At 40.4% G+C, this 24817-nt stretch overlaps 1 protein-coding gene across 1 annotated transcript in view; it reads left to right on the top strand.

Moving 5' to 3' along the window:
- SLC2A13 (solute carrier family 2 member 13) overlaps positions 1-24817 on the top strand; it is a 289411-nt gene that overhangs the window by 42016 nt on the left and 222578 nt on the right. Inside the window, exon 2 of the mRNA XM_081082602.1 lies at positions 10680-10839. Within this exon, the coding sequence (XP_080938728.1) occupies positions 10680-10839 (160 nt within the window). The remainder of the gene's footprint in view (positions 1-10679; positions 10840-24817) is intronic.

Genomic DNA, 24817 nt, shown 5'->3' on the forward strand with positions numbered 1-24817 from the left:
GGGTGTGTGTGTGTGTGTGTGTGTGTGTGTGTGTGTTTTCTACCCTTCTAGGTTCTTTTACCCAGAAGGTAATTCATCATAAGATGACTAACAAGAGGAAATAACCAAATTTAATTACATACATACCATGTAGGGGAACCCCACATACATGAGCGAGTCAAACACCACACATACAAGAGAGGTTCAGATACAGAAAGTTAAAATGAAGTATATATGACATTCTGAGCTAAGGATGAGGTAAAATGCCTTGGGCTTCAGAGGGGAGGAAGGTCATTTGAAGGATAAGAGCAGATATTCAGTACCATGCCCTATTAAGTCATAGAAAGTTGTTTCTGGTTATATCTCACTAGAGTCCCGGTGCATGAAATTCGTGCATGGAGGGGGCGTTCCTCAGCCCGGCCTGCACCCTATCCAATCTGGGATCCCTCGGGAAATGTCCGACTTTCAGTTTAAGCCCGAACTCTGTGGGATCAGGCCTAAACCGGCAGTCGGACATCCCTCTTGCAATCTGGGATGACTGGCTCCTAACCATTCGCCTGCCTGGTCACCCCTAACCCCTCTGCCTGCCAGCCTGATTGCCCCTATCTTGCCCCCTGCTTGCCTAATCGCCCCTAACTGCTCTCCCCAGCTGGCCTGATCTTGCTCCTAACAGCTCTCCCCTGCCAGTCTAATTGCCTCTAACTGCCCTCCCCTGCCAGCCTGATCTCGCCTCCAACTGCCCTCTTCTGCCGGCCTGATCTCACCCCCAACTGCCCTTCCCTGCAGGCCTGATCTTGCCCCCAACTGCCCTCCCCTGCCCGCCTGATCGCCCCTAATGGCCTCTGCCTCGGCCCCCCACCACCATGACTTCGTACAGAAGAAAGTCGGACATCTGGAAGATGGCCAATCGACCCGGTCTAATTAGTATATTACCCTTTTAGTAGTATACGTAGATTATATAGGATAGGATTGCTTAATGGAGGGGAAAAGCCTTTTTCAGCAGGAGGAGATGCTCTTGGCAGACAAAAACACATAATCCCTATATCTGGACTGATAGCCATATGGACTACACTGCCAAACCTGTCATTAAAAAATTGAATCACTTTCTTATACCTTACACCAAACAGCTGTTGTCCTTAAAACCCCTCCTCAGCTGCCACCTTAGGTCCTGCCTTCGTATTTCATCCAGAGTAGGTTCTGATTGGTTGGTTTCTATGCCAGTTAGTGTCAAAATCTCTGCCTTCTAGGCAGCCATTGGCTCCTCGGAATTCACCAAGATTGGTTCTGATTCGTCAGTTTCTATGCCAGTCAGAGTCAAAAGCTCCGCCTCCTAGGCAGTCATTAGCTCCTCTCAATTCACTCAGATTTGGTTCTGATTGATCAGTTTCTATGCTAGTCAGTGTCAAAAGCCCTGCCTCCTAGGCAGCCGCCAGGGGTGGGCAAACTTTTTGACTCGAGGGCCACAATGGGTTCTTAAACTGGACCAGAGGGCCGGAACAAAAGCATGGATGGAGTGTTTGTGTGAACTAATATAAATTCAAAGTAAACATCATTACATAAAAGGGTACGGTCTTTTTTTTTTTTTAGTTTTATTCATTTCAAGCGGGCCGGATTCGGCCCGCGGGCCGTAGTTTGCCCACGGCTGCATTAGCTCCTCTCAGTTCACCCAGATTTGGTCCTGATTGGTCGGTTTCTATGCCAGTCAGCATCTCCAGGCCTATCTCTGGGCCTGATCATAGAGGGGGTGCTGATCAGCAGCTGACCCGGGCTGCTGGCGAGCGGGCTGAACTGCTGACCTCTGGGGGAGAGAGAGGCTTGGCTGCTGGTGAGGCCCAGAGAGAGAAGCAAGGTCTGATCACCAGCCAGCAGCAGCTGCTGCTGCTGATCACCCCCCCCCCACCCCCCCCAGGTCAGCAGTTCAGCCCGCTTGCCTTCTGTGCCCACAGCCTGGCTTTTGGTCGAGCCTTCGGTCATTTTGGATGTTACAACCCTGGCTTTTTATATCTAGAGAGATTAACTTTAAAGCCCTTAATTTAAATTCTTTAAAGGGAGAAAGTGATAAAAGTTTCTCCTGAGCCCTCAGGGTCTTGGTTGCCTCCAGGTCAAAATAATTCACATGCCAAAGTGCTCATCTTGGGGAGGCCTGTTCTGAACCCCTTCAGTGGAATAGGGAAGAAAACAAAACCTCTTCGTAGAATCTGCTAAACTTTAACTATCACCAATTACATCCATTTATAAAGCACATAATTCTTAATTTTGTGGAATCTCATATAAACTGTTCTTCATTAGAACAGTGAGTTTTGTCTGAGGAGAGAATTCCATGTGTTTCTCTAGAATAGATTTTGGGGGTGACATAGCTTTAATGTCCAAGGTTTTTCATAACTGGTCATGTTTGGAAATCCATCAATTGCGGTTTGCATGGTTTGTTTTATTGATAGCAAGGCAGGTTAACAGGGCCTGTAAAATATGTATATTGAATGGATGTGAGCCTAGTGAACATGAGTCTACTACTCTTCCTGATCACCAGCATTTGTTTATTTAGTTCTCCATTTTCATAAAGCAGCTTTATGGGTTCAAACTTGTCTAGCTTGAAATTATACAACTAATCACATTTAGTACCCGGTTTTCTGAGTAATTCATCTTTAGCATGACACCTGGTGGCAGTAAGTCACATCGCAGGCCTTCCTGCTCCTGGAAGTTCATGTGTGCTAGCTAAGGAAATAGGGCCCAAAAGATCAAGTTCCTGAGAACTTTACAAAGGGTCACCTTCTGAACAGAGGCTTGACACTCAGTCCTGGAGTGGCACATTGCAAAGATTAGGAAGCGTAGATCTGAGACCCACTTTGACGTTAATTTGCTGTGATGTGACTTTCTGAAAATCTCTTCCTGTCTGCCTCTAAGGCTGGGTTTCTGTACTTTCCTAGGGGGGACGATGAATATCTGTCCCGCCTACCTATTGATAGGATGACCTTATGTAATAATGCAAAATGGTATCATGAAAAGACTTTAGAAATAACATGGTATTCAAGGGTATGGTTGATGCTTGCTGGCTGCTCCTGCTCCGTTTCTTTTTCCAGCAGTTCCTTAAATAGTGCCATTTTTCTGGACTCAGTTCTAGGCGTTCTTCTCACATGTCTTTTTGGGAGTTCGCCTCCATTCCCGTGGTTCCTGTTATGTGCACCAGCCACACAGAACCACCTTCGGAACTCCAGATATTTGTATAATTCCCAAACCCTGCCTAGCCCAGTCTCAGTATGGAGTTGCATTTTAAAAAGTATAGTCCAGCAAGTCAAAGCAATTGAAAAATACTACTACTCTTGTGTCTTGAAGATTATAATAGCATGTAGAGTGCAACTCAGCAATATTTCTTAAAATCTGTTCTCTCTCACATCCCCCAGTCAAGCTTCAGTCAATCCCTTTGTCATAGGCTCCCAGTGTTTCCCATACTGACCCTGAGCCTCACATAATTCTCTCCAGTCTTTTTTTTTTCAGTTGAACTTCTTCCCACAACTAAGATCTTTGACCCATGTTTCCTTTATCTTTTTTTCTCTTGTCAAGCATGAAAACAGCTCAAGAACTAGGCTGACAAAGACCAAATTTTTCCTAAGGATGAATGAGAGGTTGCTTATTTTGGCAGAGGCCCTTACTGGGTAGGAGAAGAGAGGGAGGTTGGGAACATTCGCGTGTAAGTAATCTATATTCCCAGCACACTTACAGAGTGGTCTGCTTGCTGTCTGTATACTTCACGAAGCACCTCTTTCCCAACCGAAAACTTGACCTTATTATGGTCCACCCACACTTGCTTCTCCTCCAGTATCCCTTATCTTTATGAAAAGCACCCATCAAACTAGTGGTTTACTTTGGACATCTGAACATCATCCTTTAATTCTTCCTGTCCTCATCCTTCACATTCCATCCAAATTATCTTTAGCCTAAGTACAAAATACATAATTCTAGGAACTCTCCTCTTTACTCCATTTCTAGTGTTGTCATTACTCATTGCTCTCCTACAATCGGTTTTCCCCACTCCAAACAAAGTGATGCTTTAACACAGGGGTCCTCAAACTTTTTAAACAGGGGGCCAGTTCACTGTCCCTCAGACTGTTGGAGGGCCGGACTATAGTTTAAAAAAAAACTATGAACAAATTCCTATGCACACTGCACATATCTTATTTTGAAGTAAAGAAACAAAACGGGAACAAATACAATATTTGTATTTGCATGTGGCCCGCGGGCCGTAGTTTGAGGACCCCTGCTTTAACACATAAATCTGATTGTGACTTTTTCTCCTTTACATTATTCGAAGTCTTCTTAGTACCAAACCCTTAATATAGCTTCTGCGATTTCTGCCCACGTCTCCAGAAATCATCTCCCTCCACAGGATGCGTTTCTTCCTGTCTTAAGGCTTTTGTCTAAGCTGGTCTGATTGTCTAAATATATCTCACCTTCCACACTCCCACCTAGCTTAGCTTCCTCATTCCCCTGATCTTGGCTTAAATATAGCCACATCTAAGGCTTTTCTGATTCCTCCTCCTGTCCCTTTGTCATTCATGTCCCCCACACTTCCCCTTTGGTATGACCCATCACACTCAAAATGTAATTACTTGCTCAAACACATTTTTCTCAGCAAATCCTCAGGACAGAGGGCATGTCCTTCTCCTGTTAGAGCACTCTGTCCCCAGTTCTTTACACAGTGGCCAGCTCAGGTCAGGGATTCATTGGATGCTCGCTGCTAAATGGATGCTACTTCTATGATCTGTGCCCTGTATGCCTCTCCCAGTTCATTTCTACACATATTTGGCCTCACACTTTCTGTGCAGCCTTTGAGAAGCCCATGCCATTTTATATTTTTGTAAGCTCATGCTCTTTTCTGCAGAGTGGTCTGCCCAGCCTTTCCTCACTATCACCTAATCGTTGTCAGTGTGCAGCAATGTCAGCATCGAAAGATGGGATGCAGTGTGTAGCTGTGCTGTGACCCTTACCATGTTACTTTGAAAGTTTTTATTTGGCTGCATGTTTTTTTGAGTAGGCTTTCTGTGTTGCTTCCTTTAGGGAAGGGACCTCATTTTATTTATGCATTATTTTGATAATCCCAGCACTTAACACAGATCAGACTGAAATACTACTGATATTATTAACTGATTTCTGTATGTTAGGCACATTTTAAGTGCTTTATTCTATCAACTCACTGAATTTTCCCAACTTCTATGGAAGAGTTACTTTTATTCTTTCTATTATATAGATGAGGAACTGGAGACCCAGAAAGGTTAAGTTGTCCAGACTTAACCAGCTGGTATAGGGCAAGGCTGGAATTTAAACCCACTGGTTGCAGAGCCTGCCCTCATCTGTGGTGGTCAGTCAGTGGAGTCTGGTGCTTTCAAAGCGGGTTCTGGATCTCATTGTCTGCTGCAAATTCTAGTTCTTCCACTTTACCTACTCAATTGTGAGACTTGAGGTAAAGTCCTTCTCTGCAAATGGGCATAATTATTTGTCCTTTAAAGGAATGTTCCGAGGATTAGATAAAATAATCGGTTTATATAAAGTATTTAATGCAGCGGTTCTCAACCTGTGGGTCGTGACCCCTTTGGCGGTCTAACGACCCTTTCACAGGGGTCGCCTAAGACCATCCTGCATATCAGATATTTACATTACGATTCATAACAGCAACATTGCAGTTATGAAGTAGCAACGAAAATAATTTTATGGTTGGGTCACAACATGAGGAACTGTATTTAAAGGGCCAGAAGGTTGAGAACCACTGATCTAATGGAATGTAAGTAGTTGTAACAGTGCTAAGTCACTGTGAGCACCCATTAGACAGATCTTTTAGGGTTCTTTCCAACAATTCATCGAGTTTGTCTTTTTATAGTTCTTCAATCTTTTCCCTCTGTCATTATCTGTTACTTTTCATTGTTGTGGTGTTTATTTATTGTATTTTATTTTTTTTTTGTTAATCTTCACCTAAGGATATTTAGAGAGAGTGGAAGGGAGGGAGTGGAACAGAGAGAGAGAGAAGAGAAACATTGATGTGAGAGAAATAAATTGATTGGTTGCCTCCTGCACCCACCCTGACCAGGGCCAGGGATTTAGCCTGCAACCAGAATTGAACCTGTGACCCTTCGGTCTGAGGGCCAACACTCTATCCACTGAGCAAAACCGGCTAGGGTATGGTGTTTATTTTTAATCAACCTTTATAAAGGTCTGGGGACATCTCTGAAGTTCCTATCGAGTAAAATCGATGAGCTTCATAACAAACATGTGCTGCCTAAAGCCACGGACCAGATTTCCACACTCCCATCTGTGGGCTCGACGGCTGAGTAAATATCTCTGGCTAAAGACAGCAACTGAATTCCTGTTCACAGCCAGACCAAAGCAGAAAAAGAAATCCAAACCATCAATGACTGTTGTCTGATTTTTAAAAAGTTTAATCATAAAAGAACTAAACGGAATAGCTAACATTTGCTGCAGGTGTTTCCTCTTTCCAAGTTAGATGAAAGCCATTTTAGGGTGGGCTGTGCTATTAAATTGATTAGCTGTCAGATGGAAATTTTTAGCAGTTTAGGCGCTGATTTAATTGTACAGACTACAGTACTTTGTTTACTAACTCATGTTTATTATTTCATGAAACTCATACAGTCATAAGAAACTTTTCATCATTGCCATGAATTGACAGGGACTAATAACATTGGTGGAAACTACAGAGTATATAATTTACTGGTCTGAATTCTGTGCAAGCCTAGTAACTACTTACCAGTAGTTATGCAATAATCCAGTGAATGTTCCAGAAGCAGGTATATATTACTTAAAGAAATTTTGTCTCTGTCCATTTTATTCACTTTGCTCAAAGATAGAACAAAGTAAATAAGTGTATTTAAAATAGGTGAAATTGGAGACAGTTGTGTCATCAGGAGGGAATTTAATCCATGGAATACATGCCAGGAAGTCTAAAACACTCGATAGGGGTGGGCCTCTCTGACTGCCTACACAGAGCGGGACATAAGAGAACTATGTGATTTATAGTGCCAATAAACAAACACAAATCAGTTATTGAGAAGCACAACTATTGCAGTTCGAGAGACAAGAGAGAAATGTCTCTTGTTGTCCAGAGTGGTAAACAGTACTGTCAACAGCCCCTGTCGGGAAACACATCAACAGATTTCTTAATTCAGCCAGCTTCCCTACAAGCTACTTTTGGGCATCATGCAAACCAATTCATTAAAAATCATTCTAGATGCATCTGTTATGCAACCCATTGATGTTCTGATTAAATCTTGGGATCGGTTTATAGTATCTACAGATATTTTTTCTTAGTTAATCCTGATTTTTTTTTTTCTGAACTATTGGTGAGTATTGATTAGCTACTAGTTTTAGGTTAAAAATTGGAAGTGCCACTGGGAAGTGAGCTAGATAATGACCAGCAAGGCCAAGATTTTCTTTAAGTAATGATTTTGGATTGGCTCAAAATTGTGGCCTGTAGAACTGCAGTTTTATAAATACATGGTGAACATCAGGGTCAACTGAAGGATTTTGAAAAGACAGGCTCATCTCCCAACTCTGTAGTCATCTGGGGTTGGTGAGGTGAGGAAATCTTTATTTAAAAGAAAAAAATAAAAACGCCACATAAATGATTCTAGTGATCAATGAAGTTGGAGAACTACTACCATAGATTATGCTGCATTGATTTTAGTTAGAAGAAAATTTAAAACAGGTATAACCAAATACATCTAAGCCATAAAAACTGTGTATTTTATGGTTAAGAGTATCTGTTTCTTAAAACTGCAAATTCCCAAAGTACTGTCCATTGTATACTATTTCTGAAATGTACACCTAGACAATTGAGTAAGGTGATTTAATGTATGGATCTCTTATTAGTAAATTAAGAGTTTTGGTGTGTCTGCTGGAAATGATGACTTTGAATAGTTACTATGTATTAATAATTTTTAAAAAATCTTTATTGTTCAGATTATTACAGATGTTCCTCTTTTTTCTCCCCGTAGCTCCCCTCCACCTGGTCCCCTCCCCCCCACTTCGGGCCTCCCCCCCCCACTGACCTCGTCCATAGGTGTGAGCTCTTTGTCCAATCTCTTCCCGTACCACCACAACCCCTTCCCCCTCGAGAATTGTCAGTCTGCTCCCTTTCCATGCCCCTGATTCTTTTACATTCACCAGTCTGTTCTGTTCATCAGGTTTTTTATTCATTTGATTTTTAGGTTCACTTGTTGATAGATATGTATTTGTTGTCACTTTGTTCATAATTTTTTAACTTTACCTTTTTCTTCTTCTTCCTCTTCTTAGAGAATACCCTTCAGCATTTCATATAATACTGGTTTGGTGGTAAGGAACTCCTTTAGCTTTTTGTTGCCTGTGAAACTCTTTATCTGACCTTCAACTCTAAATGATAGCTTTGCTGGATAAAGTAATCTTGGTTGTAGATTCTTGCTATTCATCACTTTGAATATTTCTTGCCACTTCCTTCTGGCCTGCATAGTTTCTGTTGAGAAATCAGCTGACAGTCATATGGGTACTCCCTTGTAGGTAACTGTTTTTCTCTTGCTGCTTTTAAGATTCTCTCTTTGTCTGTTGCCCTTCACATTTTAATTATGGTGTGTCTTGGTGTGGTCCTCTTTGGATTCCTCTTGTTTGGGGTTCTCTGCGCTTCCTGGACTTGTAAGTCTGTTTCTTTCACCAGGTAGGGGAAGTTTTCTGTCACTATTTCTTCAAATAGGTTTTCAATATCTTGCTCTCTCTCTTCTTCTGGAACCCCCATAATTCGGATGTTGGTACGCTTGAACTTGCCCCATAGGCTCCTTACACTATCTTCATATTTTTGAATTCTTTTTGTTTTTCCAGTTGGGTGTTTTTTGCTTCTTCATATTTCATATCTTTGACTTGATTCTTGGGATCCTCTAGTCTGCTGTTGGATCTCTGTATATTATTCTTTAGTTCAGTCAGTGTATGCTTAATTTCTGATTAGTCCTTTTTCATATCCTTGAGGTTCTCACTAAATTTCTCTGAGGTTTCTAGAAGATTCTTGAGTAACCTTATAACCGTGGTTTTGAACTCTATATCCAGTATTTTTATTTTATCCATTTCTTTCATTTGTGACTTTTTCTTTGTGTCTGCATTTTGGCTGCTTTCCTGTGTTTATTTCTATGTACTGGGTAGCTGCTAAGTCTCCTTGAATTGATAGATATGGCCTTGTGTGGTGGTATCCTATAGGGCCCAGGGGCTCAGCCTCCCCAGTCACCTGAGGTGGATGGTCTTGGTGCACCCCTTTGTGGGCTGTTTGTACAGTCTTGTTGTAGTTAACGCTTGATTGCTGTTGGTATCACTGGGAGGAATTGACCTCCAGGCCAGTTGGGTGTGGTGACCAGCTGTGTCTACACTGGAAGATCGGTTGTGTAGGAGACACCCTTATGGGGCAGGACTTTCTTCAGTGGGGCTTTGGTGCTCACTGAGTCTGCCCCTTGAGTGTGTCTCTTATGGATGTGAAGAGTTCTAATCCAGTATGGTCTCACTCTGACCACTGGGTACACTGGCTCTTGGATCTCCAAGGAGATGCAAGGTCAGCCACTGTCTGGGGCCTCCCAGCAGGAGCTACAGAGACATATGCAGATTCCTCCTCTTTGTATGGGGTTTGGAAGTGCCCAGATGAGGCCCAGCTGTGAAGCAAGGCAGGCTGCTGCTTCTGGCCTTGGACCTTCTTTTGGAAGCTCTGGGGCTCTCTGACCCAGCTGCAGTTTGACAGGTGTTAATCAGAGAAAGGACAGGCCATTCATATGCAAAAGCCAATGCGCACAGCTTGGGTGGGGTTGCAAATTGGGTAGGGCGGAGTCTCTGGGAATCACTAAGGTGGAGCAAACAGCAGTGGCAGCCAGTCAGCCCTGCACCAGAGAGGTCCCCGAGTCTCCATGTCCCGTGCCCCCCATGCAGGAACAATGATCACTGCAAGCACCTCTGAGAGAAGTCGCCCTCACATTCCTGTCCCAATGCCGGACAGTCCAGTTTCTCCCCGTATGTGTCTGGGTCCCCCAGAGTCTCGCCTGGAACGAGTTCAGAGCAAGCAGGAGCTTGTATCTCCCTCCCGATTGAAAGAGCAGTACATCCAGGTGACAGCACATTCCATGCCTCCACACCTCTTACCAGTCTCAATGTGCTTTTTTCACCTCTCTAGTTGTGTAACTTCCATTCAGCCAGCTTTCCTGCGGTTCCGGGTGGTCGTCGTTCTGCCTTTTAGTTGTAATTTTGATGTGGTTGTGAGAGGCAGCAAGTATAGGTGTTTACCTATGCCGCCATCTTGGTTCTCCTGATTAATAATTTTTTATTCTCACCATTGTCTAATTACATTTTCCATATAAGGCTAAAATATTTCAATAATTAGATTCAATCCAGGGAGCATTTTCCCATTTTTGGACCTTAAAAAATTATAAAACATACTTTGATGCAATCTAAAGTTATCTGAGATCTCTAGAGGCACTTCAGATAATATGAAAAATGATACTCAGAGACTGGTATCTTGCATACATCTTTACTTATCTGCAGTAGTCACCAGTTACAAAGAGAATCTTTAAATATGTGGTGGACCTTGTTAAAAGTAGAGCACCAAGCTTGATGTGTGTCCTAATCTAGCATAAATATTTGTAGCAACAGAAGAAATCTTGAGAAAGTGTCTTATGTTTACTTTTCGTTGTTCCTTACAGGCATTGCTTCTATGACGGTGCCAGTGTACATTGCTGAGGTCGCACCACCCAACTTAAGAGGTCGATTAGTCACCATTAATACCCTCTTCATCACAGGAGGCCAGTTCTTTGCAAGTGTTGTTGATGGAGCCTTCAGTTATCTCCAGAAGGATGGATGGAGGTCTGTAAACAATTCTTACAGTTAATTTTCAAATAAATCATGATATTAGGGGATGGGAGGACATTGAGAAATGAGAGGAAAAAGATAACGGAGTATTTTGAATCATTATAGCGAAATTCTAAGAGGGTGGCATTCAGCAAAATTGAAAGTGGACAAGAAGTAGATACTTATTTTAATGACAGACGAGGAACCTACCATTGAGAATTGATATTTACAGAGTTTTTTAGCATTTAGGTGACATTTCTCACACTGTGTGTAATCTTTTGTAATATTTGTTTAAAAATGAATGCAGCAATAAATATGCATGGAGTTCTTGAATGTTATCAGTGATTAACAAACTGTTTATGAACTGCAGATAAAGCTAACATCTTTTGGATTTAGGAGGCTACACATTCTGATCTGAATGAAAGAAAACCCAGTCTTTAAAGCTATAGATTTAGCTATACTATATAAAAGATGTTGATATATATACATTTAAAAGACACGAATTATTTTTTTTCACTATTTGTTTGATTTTGAATCAAAAGAGATGAGAAAAATGTTTTTAAAACTGCTTTAAAATACATTCAAATTGAATATTGTAAAAACAAACTAATTTTAAGCTTAAAGATAGTATAGGTTCTAAATTTTTATATCATAGTATTCAAAGCAACAAATTCATGTAAGTGTTCCAGGGAGATTTTATTAAAAGGCATAATAGGCTGCACAAAATTCTCTATTTATTGAGCATCTAATCTGTATAGATCCAGGGAATAAAATATTGAACAAGTCATACTCTAGTATTTATTTGCATGGTGATTACAATATTGAAATTAATTCTTTTTTAGAAAATACTTATTTGTTGATTTTAGAGAGAAAGAGGAAGGCCGAGGAGAGAGAGAAAGAGAGAGAGAGAGAGACATCAGTTTGGCATTCCACATATTTATGCATTCAATGGTTGCTTCTTGTATGTGCCCTGGCCAGGGATGGAACCTGCAACATTTTATTGGGACGACGCTCTCACCAACTGCGCTACCCAACCAGGGCTTGAAGTTAATTCTTAACAGTTTAAGAAAAAGAATTAAATTCATTGTGGATGTAGGGAATTAAACTTGTATGTAAGCAGCACAATAAATCATATGGCTTAGGATGAGCCATTAAAAACTTAGCCTGAAGTTTTATTAAAAGTCACCTGAGAAAACTCATTGAAGCCAATTAGGACTTATATTTGTCAGGACCATTAAAGAGAAGACACAGTTCTTAAGAAACATTAGCTTTGCCTGCCTCTGTTGCTAAACTGCTTTCTACCTTTCTCTGCCAAAGTTAAGAAGCAGGAAATTTCATCTCCGCCCCCCTCACACACACACTCTGTAAATGAACAGGAAGAGGGAGATGATAACTTATGAGCATAACCTAATATTTTGAGTTTTACTTGGAACCTCAGTAGAAGGCATTTAGTCTTTCATTCCCACATGTCTTTAAGATCTGAACCATCTATTTATATTTGGTTTAAAATTTATTAATATAACTAATATAGAGATACATATATACTATTATGAAAAATCTATTTTTAAGTGCAAATCCAAAGAGTATAACCCATGTTTTTGAGCTAAGTATAGCAATTTAGATATTTGTTTCCTCAGTACTGGCTAGGAAAGAGAAAGATTTTACAGTAGTGAAGCTAACCTATGAACGTGGTGTGTCTGGGTGGAAGTGGAGGTCTTGGTACAGGCATCATTAGTTAGAACACTTTTCAGGGACAGGGTGACATGGTTATAGCCAGACCTAGATTCCTATCTGTTTTCTTCCACTCATTGCCTACGAACCTTAGACAAATTACTTAGCTCCCCTGATCTTCACTTTGTTAGTATAAAAAATGGGACCAAAAATACTGGTCTTATAAGATTGTCCTGGGATCTAAATTAATTATCTTATATAATGAAAGCCTAATATGCAAAATGTCCGACCATTTGTTCAACTGTTTGACCAGTCACAACGATGCACACTGACCACCAGGGGGCAGATGCTCTGACTGGTGAGTTAGCTTGCTGCTAGGGTCCGGCCTATCAGAATTGGGCGAGACAGGCCAGACACGCTCTGGAGCCCTCCCGTAGTCCCTCCCCAGCCCCAATCGTGCACCGGTGTGGTCCCTCGGCCTGGCCTGCGGGGATCAGGCTGAAACTGGCTCTCTTACATCTCCTGAGGGGTCCCGGATTGCGAGAGGGCGCAGGCCAGGCCAAGGGACCCCAACGGTGCACAAATCTTTGCACCGGGTTTCTAGTTATATATACAGTACTCAGCCCAGTGCTTAGCACATGGCAAATACTCAACAAATAATGGATCACATTACTATTCTGATGAGTGAAAAAAGGTGAGTACTACTATAGGTAGGTTGTAAGAGAGGTTGAAGGAAAAGACATACTATGGCCTATGTGTTTTGTTTTTTTATCGGTAAAGATGGGTCTTGGAGTTGATAGGTGTAGAGATCTAGAGATCTAGAGAAAAAAAAGTTACTGCTTATAGCTACTGTAGAAAGTATAAGATGGAAGAGCCTAGAGACACAAATGATTTTTTCAGTGGACTGTGGGATCCCAGCTGAAGTTGGAGCCATATTGTTTGCAGTAAAGCCAAATAGTATACCTGTGTGATTTTTTTCCACAATACTGGAGACCCAGGGTGAAACAATAAATTAAGAGGATGGAACACCTAACTTCGACTTGTATTCAGACTAATGCATTAACATACCAGGTCACTTGTACCCACTTAATTGTTTGCACGAATACACATGAACTTATGCTTACGTGCAAACATGTTTCCTTATTATACAGGTGAATTTTATGTGCTATTCTCTTTTACTATTTAGCATCCTTAGCAGTATCTTTACCTTATTTTACTCCTGGGCTAATAGGAGTGTGGTTACAAGCAAATAAAGATTGAAGTGGTACCTTAGCATCAATTTGAGAATTTTCAGCAATTATATCTAAAAAATAATTATTACAGTTTTTACAGTAGTGATCAGATTAAGACATACAGAAGATCAAACTGATTAATCAGCTTCTTAGATTTTGATGCTGTTGAAAGACTAACTCACCTTTTGTGCCAGATGGGTCAAAGCTTCTGTTTTCTTATTGTTTGGATGTCATAAAAATAAATTGTTTTCTGCCTAACTGAAAGATTAGTTTTCTCAGAAAAAAATGAATTGCCTGTAGACGATTGAAAAAGTTGGCATGTTTTAGCACTCCAGTGTTATAATACATTATATGGTGGGAAGAATGTCATCTGGTTTCATGAGGAAAGGGGAATACATTTTTTGAAGATATCATTAAAGATTGGATTTTTAAAAATAATATTATTGAGATATAATTCAGATACCATTCAATTCACCCATTTAAAGTATACAATTCAATACCTTTTAGTGTATTCTCAGAGCTGTGTAGCCATCACCATTTTCAAATTTAGAGCATTTTCATTACCCAAAAAAGATAGTTTTCCCCCTTTGGTTGTCTCCCAGCTCCTCCCAGCTCTGGGCAACCATTATTCTACTTTTTGTCTCCATAGATTTCTTATTCTGAATATTTCATCTTTCAATATATGTGGTTCTTTGTGATTGTCTTCTTTCACTTAGCATTTTTTCAAGGTTCACCCATGTTGTAACATGTGTTAGTATTTCATTTCTTTTTATTGGCAAATAATGTAGATGTACCACATTTTGTTTATTCTTTCATTAGTTGATAGACATTTGAGTTGTTTCCACTTTTTGGCCATTATAAATAATCCTGTGAACATTTGTGTTCAACTTGCATGGTAGACCTATGTTTTCAGTTCTCTTGGCTGTAATCTAGGAGTGGAATTGCTAGGTCATATGGTAACCAAGCTTAGCCTTTTGAGGAAATGCCAGACTCTCCTAGAAAGCGTTACATATTTCCACTTAGCAGTGTATGAAAATTCTAGTTTTTCCATATCCTACTAAATACTAGATATGATAGTGTTTATAAAGATGGCAGAAGTAATTCAGTAGTTAATAATCCTATATAATAAAGAGGTGATATGCAAATTGACCAGCACTCCAACACACAAGATGGCCACCCCCATGTGGGCACAAAATGGCCAGCAGGGGAGGGCGGTTGGTGGTGACCAGGCTGGCAGGGGAGGACAGTTGGGGGGGACCAGGCCTGCAGGGGAGGGCAGTTGGGGGGACCTAGGCCTACAGAGGAGGGCAGTTGGGGGGGGGGACCAGACCGGCAGGGGAGGGCAGTTGGGGGTGACCAGGCCGGCAGGGGAGGGCAGTTAGGGGCAATCGGGCTAGCAGGAGAACAGTTAGGTGTCGATCAGGCAGGCAGGGGAGTGGTTAGGGGGTGATCAGGCTGGCAGGCAGCGAGCAGTTGGGAGCCAGCAGTCCTATATTGTAAGAGGGCAGTTGGACATCCCTCGAGGGGTCCCAGATTGGAGAGGGTGCAGGCTGGGCTGAAGGCCCCCCCCCCCCGTGCACAAATTTTGTGCACCAAGCCTCTAGTAATGATATAAAGTTTTATCACTGGTTGCCTTTTTCTGTGCATAAATATATATATTTATGTGTGTATATATATTGATTTTAGAGAGAGAGGAAGGGAAGGGAGAGAGAGAGAGAGAGAAATTGATGAGAAACATGGATGGGCTGCCTCCCTCAAGCCTGCAACTGGGGATTGAGCCTGGGAATTGAACTGGTGACCTTCTGGTTCATGAGTTAATGCTCAACCACTGAGCCACACCAGACTAGCTCTGTGCTAATATTTTTTAATCTTGCTTATTGAACATAGTGAAATGTACTCACTACACCTCAAGCAAGAAAGGTTTTCTTTTTTTTTAATTGCTGAGGTAAAACCTGGCATGTAACAGGCCCTCAATAAATATATGTTAAAGTGAATTGAACATACACCACAGTAGTCTAAAACATTTAACTGGGCTTGCCACTGCTAAATGCTTCACATCCTCCCCATTTCCTACAGGAAAAAACAAATTAAGCTCTTTATCATGGCTTGTAGTGTAATCCATTATCCAATGCATACCTCCTTTTCTAGTTTTTTGTAACTCATTGCCTCCCTCCCTTCTTTATGTGACAGCCATGCCTATTAACTCTATATACCTATCGCACCATGCTTTCTCATGTTTCTGCGTGTTTTTTCTTTCTTCTGCTCACTTTACCTATAAGGTCTTCCTGCCCTAATCTGGTTTAGTGGTCCAAATGCTTTTCCTTCTTTAAATCTCTGATTATATGTCACGTGAAGCTATCTTTGTTCCTTTGTTCTTTCATAAGACTTTGTATATAGTTTTGATTTTATACTTACCATTTATTTTGAACTAGTTATTGTCTATCTCCTCTAATTTGCTTTGGAGCTCCTGAATGTCATTGACCGTGTACTCATTTTTAAATTTAGGAAAGGCCTCTGAACATAGCAAATACTCAGTAAGTGTTTATGGAACTGAGCTGAATTGATTGGGCTCTGGGGAAGGGACTTTTAACCAAAGTAAAAAGACATTGATTATAAACCAAAATGCCAATTCACTAATTTATGCTGAGGAAAACGTATACTTTATAGATAGCTGAAAAACTAAATTATTAATCATAAGTGTTTCTGACTGAGCATAAAAATATGAGAAAGAAAATTAGTTTCTGAGTCCAGGAACATTTCTGTTTTTCAAAATAGCATACTTTTCTGGGTCCCAGAAGACTTTTTGTCCTTTTCTAGTGCACAGAGCTGGTTTTCAAATAAGTATTCTATATTTATAATTACATAAACCATAATGTGGTTTATATGAATAAGAATGGTATATCTATAGAGGGCTAGTTTCTTTCCTTTCATGTTAATTTTTTACTCTTTTTCCCCCCTCATTTAATTTTTTTAAAAAAATTGAGTTCTCTTATTCCACCTCACTAGCGTATGTACAACCATTTGTTAAATGTCTGAGTGTGCTAGATATTGTCATCATTTATGCGATACTTTTCTTTTTGTTTGCTAAAGAAGTAAAATTTGAGATGAGTGTTGAATGAGAAGCACAAGGATTAGTGCTAGCAACATCTGTATGAGAGATTTTTTAGAGTATTTTCCAGCTAATCCATGGACAACATGAGACTCGTGCTGAGCTTAGAAGAATTGGTGGGATTCATGCAGACAGAAATAAAAATGGGGGCAGAGTGAGAGCAGGCAAAGGAGACCTGAAAGTGAGGTGGTTATGTACATAATACATTAGGGCCAGAGTCTAGAGGTGGTGAATTTGACCTACGGGTGAAGAGAAGCTGTTTCTTTATTGTGTGCAGGGCATGCAGTAATAAGAGCCAAAGATTAATATGACAGTGATGCTCAGAATTTATTGGAACTCTTTTGGCTTTTGGATGGTTTCTAGGAACTTATTTATGAGGCTGCCACCAGAATATAGGTGTGACGTAGTGGTGGTACTATTGGAAATAGGTGTTAGTATGAATGTCATTCAGTCATTCAAAAAATTTTCTTTCAGGCATCTACTGTATACTGCTGTTGTGCTTGGTACTAGAGATGAAAGATCAATAAGAAATATCACTGTCCTCATGCACGCCACAGCCTGAAGGAGAGACTTTCATCAGCTTGTTAATTAAACAATCCATAATGTTAAATGATGTGAGCTCCCCTGGAGTGAATAACTTAGCTTTACAATGCAAAGACATTTGAGCTGAATCTTTAAAAGATCTTGTCAATAAGATGCTTTTTAGAATGATGTTTACTATTTAAAGAGAGTGATATTTCTAAACAGATTTATGCTGTGGAAAGTGTTCTTATGATTTAGTGCTAATAGATTAGTGGTGTGTGACTATACAAAATAAGGAATATGAGGTAGTCTTTGTCTTAAAAATTTAACTAATGCCATGGCCATTTTAAGAAAGATAGATTTGATTAACAGCCTGATTACAAGTAAATACCTTAATTCCAAAAATATTTATAATTTTATTATTAACAGAATTAAAATGTTCAGCTGTTTATTATAAAAGTATCATAGTGTTGTGGGAGAAATAGATTTAAGACTTGCTTTCATAGCACATTAATTTAAGCTCTAATATCCTCATGTAGCTAATGCTTGAGCAATTATACAGTGTTATTGTTAGGCTCAAATGAGTTAATGGCTCTACAAATTCTTAAATGCTGCTAGGTCTTATTTGCTTTTATCTCCAGAGAGTTTTAGGTTGACTCTCTATCTTGCATCTAAATCTGGCAATGAGAATTGCTCTTACATTCAGTTGTCTGGATTTTCAGGTAAAAAGTAAATATGGTTTACTGATAAGAGTGGTTTGTCATAAGAGTACCCTACCTTGAAGATAACCATTATACCAAAAGAATATAAGACACTAGTTAAGACACTGGAGAAGCCCAGCTCCAGGGATAGATAGAACTGAGGGGGATTTGATCCTTGAAGTGAGTGGTTCCTGGTGAGACCTACATTTATGGCTTTATCCCTGAGGGCAGCCCTCAGCCCAATAAACTACAGTTTTATTGATTTGTGGTGTCAGTGGCTAGAGTTTGTGGTGCCCAGAGCAGCTGGAATTTGAGGGGGGGAATCCAGGAAAAGAATGATCCATAGAGAAGGAAGCCTCCAAATCTGAATATTTTTTTTTAAATATATTTTATTGATTTTTTACAGAGAGGAAGGGAGAGAGATTGAGAGTTAGAAACATCGATGAAAGAGAAACATTGATCAGCTGCCTCCTGCACATCTCCCACTGGGGATATGCCCGCAACCCAGGTACATGCCCTTGACCGGAATCGAACCTGGGACCCTTCAGTCCGCAGGCCGACGCTCTATCCACTGAGCCAAACCGGTTTCGGCCAAATCTGAATATTAATTCACCACAAATGTTTTTCTGATTCCTGAACTATATGAATATAGGAGAGATTCCATGATGCCTGCAGAAAGTAACAGAAGATGGTAAAAGCTGAGAGATATTATATCCTGCCCATAGGAAGAGTGACATTTTTGGAATTTGAAACCAGGTTAGAGGAGCCAGCAGCTTGAGCTTTCCAGGAAGACCCCAGAAGTACCATGCCTGTGGAGTAGACTTTGTTGCATGACTAAGGATTTTTCCTAAGGTCAAAACTGAGAGTCACACTAACCAAGTCTACAACCAAACCTTTACAGATTTAAGGTGACAGATAGGATAGTGTCAGCGTTCTTCAGAAAAAGAGAAAACAATCTAGAATATCTACATTTTATCATTCTCAATACACAGAACACGCACACACATACACACAAAATTATTAGGCAATGTGAATACACAGAAAATGTGACCCATAAGTAAAATAAAAATTGTCAGATAGACCTTAAGGTGATACAGATGTTGGAATTATAAAAAGACTTGAAAACGCCCCCTTTAAATGTGTTCAGGACTTAAGGTAAATGGTAGTCACATAGAGTAACCAGATAGGGAATCTCAGAGAAATGCAAACTATGTATATACTAGGAGCTCAGTGCGCAATTCGAAATCGCCGCCCACCATCCGATCCAGCCCTGCCTCTCTCCCTAGGCCCCACAGCAGCTGTGGCCACTGCTGGTCCAGCCCTGCTTTGCTCCCGGGGCCCTGCAGCAGCTGTGGCCGCATCTGGTCCAGCTCTGCCTCCCTCTCTGGCCCTTGAAGCAGCCACGGCCACTGCTGATCAGGCCTTCCTCCAGCGCAGGCATGGGTGGAGGCCCCTGCTGCCCTGCCCCCGACGCTGCGTGAGCAACCTCCTCCTGTCTGGTGGACCCGTTATGGTATCCTGGTTAATTAGCATATTTCTCTATTATATATGGATAAAGAACCAAATGAAAATTCTCAACTGAAAGTATATCATTTGGAATTAGAATTTAAAATTTAAAAAATTCACTGAATGGGTTTATCAGCAAATTAAAGATGACAGAAACCAGGATCTGGAAACTCGAAGACAGACCTATAGACATCACGTAATCTGAAAGAGAAAATCATAAGGTGGGGAAGAAACAAAGAGAGGCGCAGTGGCCTATGGTACAACATTGAGTCATCTTATATACATCTAATTAATACCAAGTAGTCTAATGCACCTGTAACTAAAAAAATTAGTAAAATTGATAAACTGATTATGACTGATTAAAATGATTAAGAAAAATGATAAAGTCTAAATGATCAATATTAGGAGTAAAACAGAGTACATCATTTCTATGGGCTTATAAAGACAATGAGGGAACACTTTGAACAACATTGTGTCCATAAATTGCAACAAGTTGGAATGGGCATATTGGGGTAAAGATCAGAACTTATCAAAAAATGACAAAACACAAAATTGAATATCTGTATGTCCCTGTATTTATTAAACAAATTGAATCATTATTAGTAGTAACCTACCTGCAAAACAAACTTCAGGCTGAGATACTTTCATTAGTGAATTCTATAAGACATTTATGGAAGAAATAACTCTAAGTTTAAACAAAAGCTTTAAGAAAATGGAGGTGGAAGGAATATTTCCCAACTTGGTTGGTGAGGCCAATATAACTCTAACATTATGACCTAAGTTCTTACAAGAAAAGAAAATTCTAGGCAGTGTCTAAAAGTACCCTTAACAAAATATCAGTAAAATTGATCCCAGCAAGATAAAAGGATAATAAATCATAACCAGGTCAGTTTCTTTTTTGAAAGGTTGGTTTAGCATAAGAAATTAATTCATGCAAGTCACCATGTTGAAATTATTCAAAGGAGATAAACCGATATAATCATCTGAATATATGCAGAGAAAACATTTCACAGACTAATACTGATTTATGGTAAAACCTTCCAGCAAAGTAGGAGAGCACTTTCTTAATTCTACAAGGACATGTACAAAAAAAAAAATCCCTGCAGCCAACTGTATACTAAGGGTGAAAGCCTGAGTGCTTTCCTTTATGATCAGTTGCAAGGCGGAGATGTGCACTGTCACCACGTACATTCCTCCAGAGGGACAAGTTGATTATAAAATTTTTACGCAAAAGCAAAAGACCTACAATTGCCTAAACCATCTTGAAGACCAAAGATGGAGTGTCCGATTACAAGACTTACTGTAAAGCTAGCTCAATTAAGACAGTCTAGTCAGATAGATAAATAAATCAGTGAAATAGAAGGAACAAACAACATGGATAACATCTTTAAAGTATTATGATTGATAATGTGGGGATAAGGACACATATGTAATAACTTAATCAATAAAGAAATTTAAAAACAAAGAAATGAAGAAAAGGAAAAAAAATAAAGTATTATGGTTGAAAGAATATAGAAACAAAAGAGTAGAATGTCCATGGTTCCATATGGAGTTCATCCACATGCAAAAGGAGCTGTGTGGGCAGAAATTTGGTCATTGCTTCTCAGTGGCAATGGGCATTGACTGGAAAGCAGGTTATAAGGGAGCTCTCTGATGTATGGAAATGTTCTCTTTCGTGATTGGGGTGGTAGTTACAAGGGTGTATATGTTTCTCAACTCATAGAATTGGAACCTTGGATCTCTTCATTTTATTGTGTGCAAATTTTACCTAAAAAAGTAATTTTTTGTTAGCTCCTTCCAATATATTCCTTCTCTGCCTTGCAATGAATGATTTATATATTGTTTCTATCATGATATTTTTTCTAATAGCCTCTGTTGAAATAACTTCTTCCCTTATTCCTACACTTCTGTCTAAACCTCAGTCATAGCAATTAAACAATTCTGTTTTGTTTGATAATTACTGGAGTATAGGCTCTTTGATGCAAGGGATATCTGCTAATCATTACTGTATCTCCATAATCCCTAGCCCAGAGCTTTGCATATGCAGGATTCTTGAAGTTTAAAAAAAGAGGATACATGTGTAGGTATGATTGTGTGAGCATTATTTTCACCACTACTATTGTGAATTTTGTTCAGGTCAAATGCATTTTGTCATGTTACTTAAAACTGTCTGCCTAATATCTGTGTAAAATGCATTCAGTTTGTTTCAGTAGTATCACCTCTTATTCTGTCAAAGCAACTATACCTGTTATTTCTACTATAATCACAAAACTCTAAGTAACCTTGGCCACACCATCTACTTTATATATTGATATCACATTACTAAAGGGTTTTTTTTTCTAGCTACATAGATCATTACTATTTTCTTGAATTTATATATTTGGCGATGAATTTTTTACAGTTTACACAGCAATACTCACTGGGTAACACAAAATTGCTCATTTGCTGATCATATATCACCTGCTTACTTGAGGATTTCAACTGTGACATATTGATTTTTTTTTTCTTAAGAATCTCCAACTGTGATCTCATGTTTACTCTCTAGCTGCCATCAGATTATCAGGTGCATCAGTCATCAGCGTTGATGTTCTACATGGGCCTTGATGGCAGAGAAAATTAGCTTGCCAGCAGGAGGCCTCAATTTGGCAGTGTTTTCCTATTTTAATTTCTTATCTGTTAAAATGGAGTTCTGAATCATGAACCGAAATAGAAAAATACTTTATCAAATGAGTTGTTGTAACTCTAGTAGGGGGCTAAATTCAGTGTTCTCTTTTTGCATGTAAAGCTTTTGCATTAAGTAGAAACATATTACATAAATCATAATTTATGTTTGGGGCCCATCATGTAGATATCCTGTCATTGGTATATAATGATAACCATATCTTTTCTAAGTTCAAGAATAGATATCTTTTAGTAAACTCATCACTCATGTGATTATTTCCTAAGTAATCTTTTAGTGAACTCATCACTCATGTGATTATTTCTTAAGTATAAGAGAAGCATATGAAGAAAACTCAAAATCCATAGGAACTTTGAACAACGAAGTCAGGTAGCTCTAGTTATAGGTCCGAAGGAACAATGTTCTTGGATGTGTTTTGATGAAGGGGTTGGTAAATGCCTTTTTAAGGGGAAAATGTTTCACTGTCCTGAATAGGACATAATGATAAATATCATTGGAGAGTTCCAACTTGGGGGATGTTTTTGGATTGACAAATCATGACACTATCTTCGATTAAGTTCATTTATGATGCCCAATGCTTGGCTTAGAGTTTGGCACTTAACATACATTCAGAAATTGTTAGCTGGGTAATCAGCTCAGAAAGAACACAGAACATTATCTTTAGCTTTACAAGCAAACAAAGTAAATATTCATTAGGTAACTGATTCTAATTGCAGACCTTTTTTATTTTCAGTGAATTGCTTCTGGAAAAAAAAGGTTTAGAGTTTATTTATTTTACTAGAGGCCTGGTGCACAAAAATTTGTGCACTCGGGGGGGGGGGGGGCGGTCCTTCAGCCTGGCCTGTGCCCTCTCTCAGCCTGGACCCCTTAGGGGATGTCCACCTGCTGGCTTAGGTCCACTCCCCGGGGGACCGGGCCTAAGCTGGCAGTCAGACATCCCTCTGGCAGCCCAGCAGCCCTTGGGGGATGTCCACTTGCCAGCGGGGAGCAGGCCTAAGCTGCAGTCGGACAGCCTTAGTGCTGCTGAGGAGGCGGGAGAGGCTCCCACCACCACCACTGTGCTGGCAGCCGTCAGCCTGGCTTGTGGCTGAGCAGAGCTCCCCCTGTGGGAGCGCACTGACCACCAGGGGGCATCTCCTGCACTCAGTGTCTGCCCCCTGGTGGTCAGTATGTGTCATAGTGATCAGTCATTCCCAGTCGTTCTGCTGTTAGGGTCAGTTTGCATATTACTCTTTTATTATATAGGATAGAGGCCTGGTGCACGGGTGGGGGCCACCTGGTTTGCCCTGAAGGGTGTCCCGGATCAGGGTGGGGGTCCTGCTAGGGTGCCTGGCCAGTCTGGGTGAGGGGCTGAGGGCTATTTTCAGGCTGGCGGGTGACTAAAGCTCCCAGCCGCTCCTTTTTTCTTTTTCTTTTTCTTTTTTTTTTTTAATTCTGGGCCAGCTTTAGCTTTGAGGCTTGGCTCCAGCGCTTAGGCCTCCGCTGCTGAAAGCAGGTTTCTGGCCTTTGTTTACCTTCTGTATTTGAAACAATGTTGCGATCCTGCTGGCTGAAGCCCAGCGGACTAAAGCAGGTTTCTGGGGTTTTGTTTAGCTTCTATATTTGTTACATAGTTGCTTAGAGTTGCAGCTCAGAGGCCAGCAGCGGCAGGCAGGGAACATTGGAGTCCTCCATCACTGAAGCAAGCAAGCCTCATGTTAGTTTCAAGCTGCCTGGCTGCCAGCCGCCATCTTGGCTGGCAGTTAATTTGCATATCTCCCTGATTAGCCAATGGGAAGGGTAGCGGTCGTATGCTAATTTCCATGTTTCTCTTTTATTAGATAGGATAGGTACAAGTGAGAGGATGCCAGTTTGGGACTGTAGAGTTTTAATGAATAAAGCATAGCATCTTAATATTTGTACTAATCTTCTAATTTATTTGAGGTATTCAGGATGGGCAGGCATGGGCATGATTTATAAGTCAATAACAGCTATAAACAGGTGTTAGCTAGAAGACAGAGGGTGGGAATAAAGCTATTGGAAGTACAGGTACAGGTTTGTTATTTGATTTTTTCAGTTTATTAGGACCATTTTGAGTATTAGAGAAGATTGCTAAATACCCTCATTATACTCAGAACCAAGTTTCAGTTTCATTGCTAGTCTTAGTGGTATTTTTGCTAAAGCCAACCCGCTTCCCCTTCCTGTCAGCTTGGAGTGCTCTCTTGTCTCCAGGAGTCAAATCGATTTTGCCTGAGGTGTGGACTGTGGACTTCGGGTGCTTATTGTTCACTTTCATCCCATGGGTGTTTTAATCACTCAGGTCTCAGCCCTGAGTGCACATTAGCACCATCCTGCCCGGAGAGCTTTGAATAAAATAGAGGACTGTGGGACTGGGGCTCATACCAATTAATCAGAATTCCTCGTTGGGTGGAGCCTGGATATTAGTGTGTTTTAAAAGCCCCCTGGGTGATTCTAATGTGAAGCCAGGGTTTAGAACTGTTGACTTTAATAATAATGAGATCCCCCATGTCAGTAGGGGACTACTTGTTTGTTTGGGGAGTGACTGCCCTGGTTTATCAGTATATTCCTTGTC

The sequence above is a fragment of the Myotis nattereri genome (genome assembly GCF_964212035.1).
Source record: "Myotis nattereri genome assembly, chromosome: 2".
NCBI lineage: Eukaryota > Metazoa > Chordata > Mammalia > Chiroptera > Vespertilionidae > Myotis > Myotis nattereri.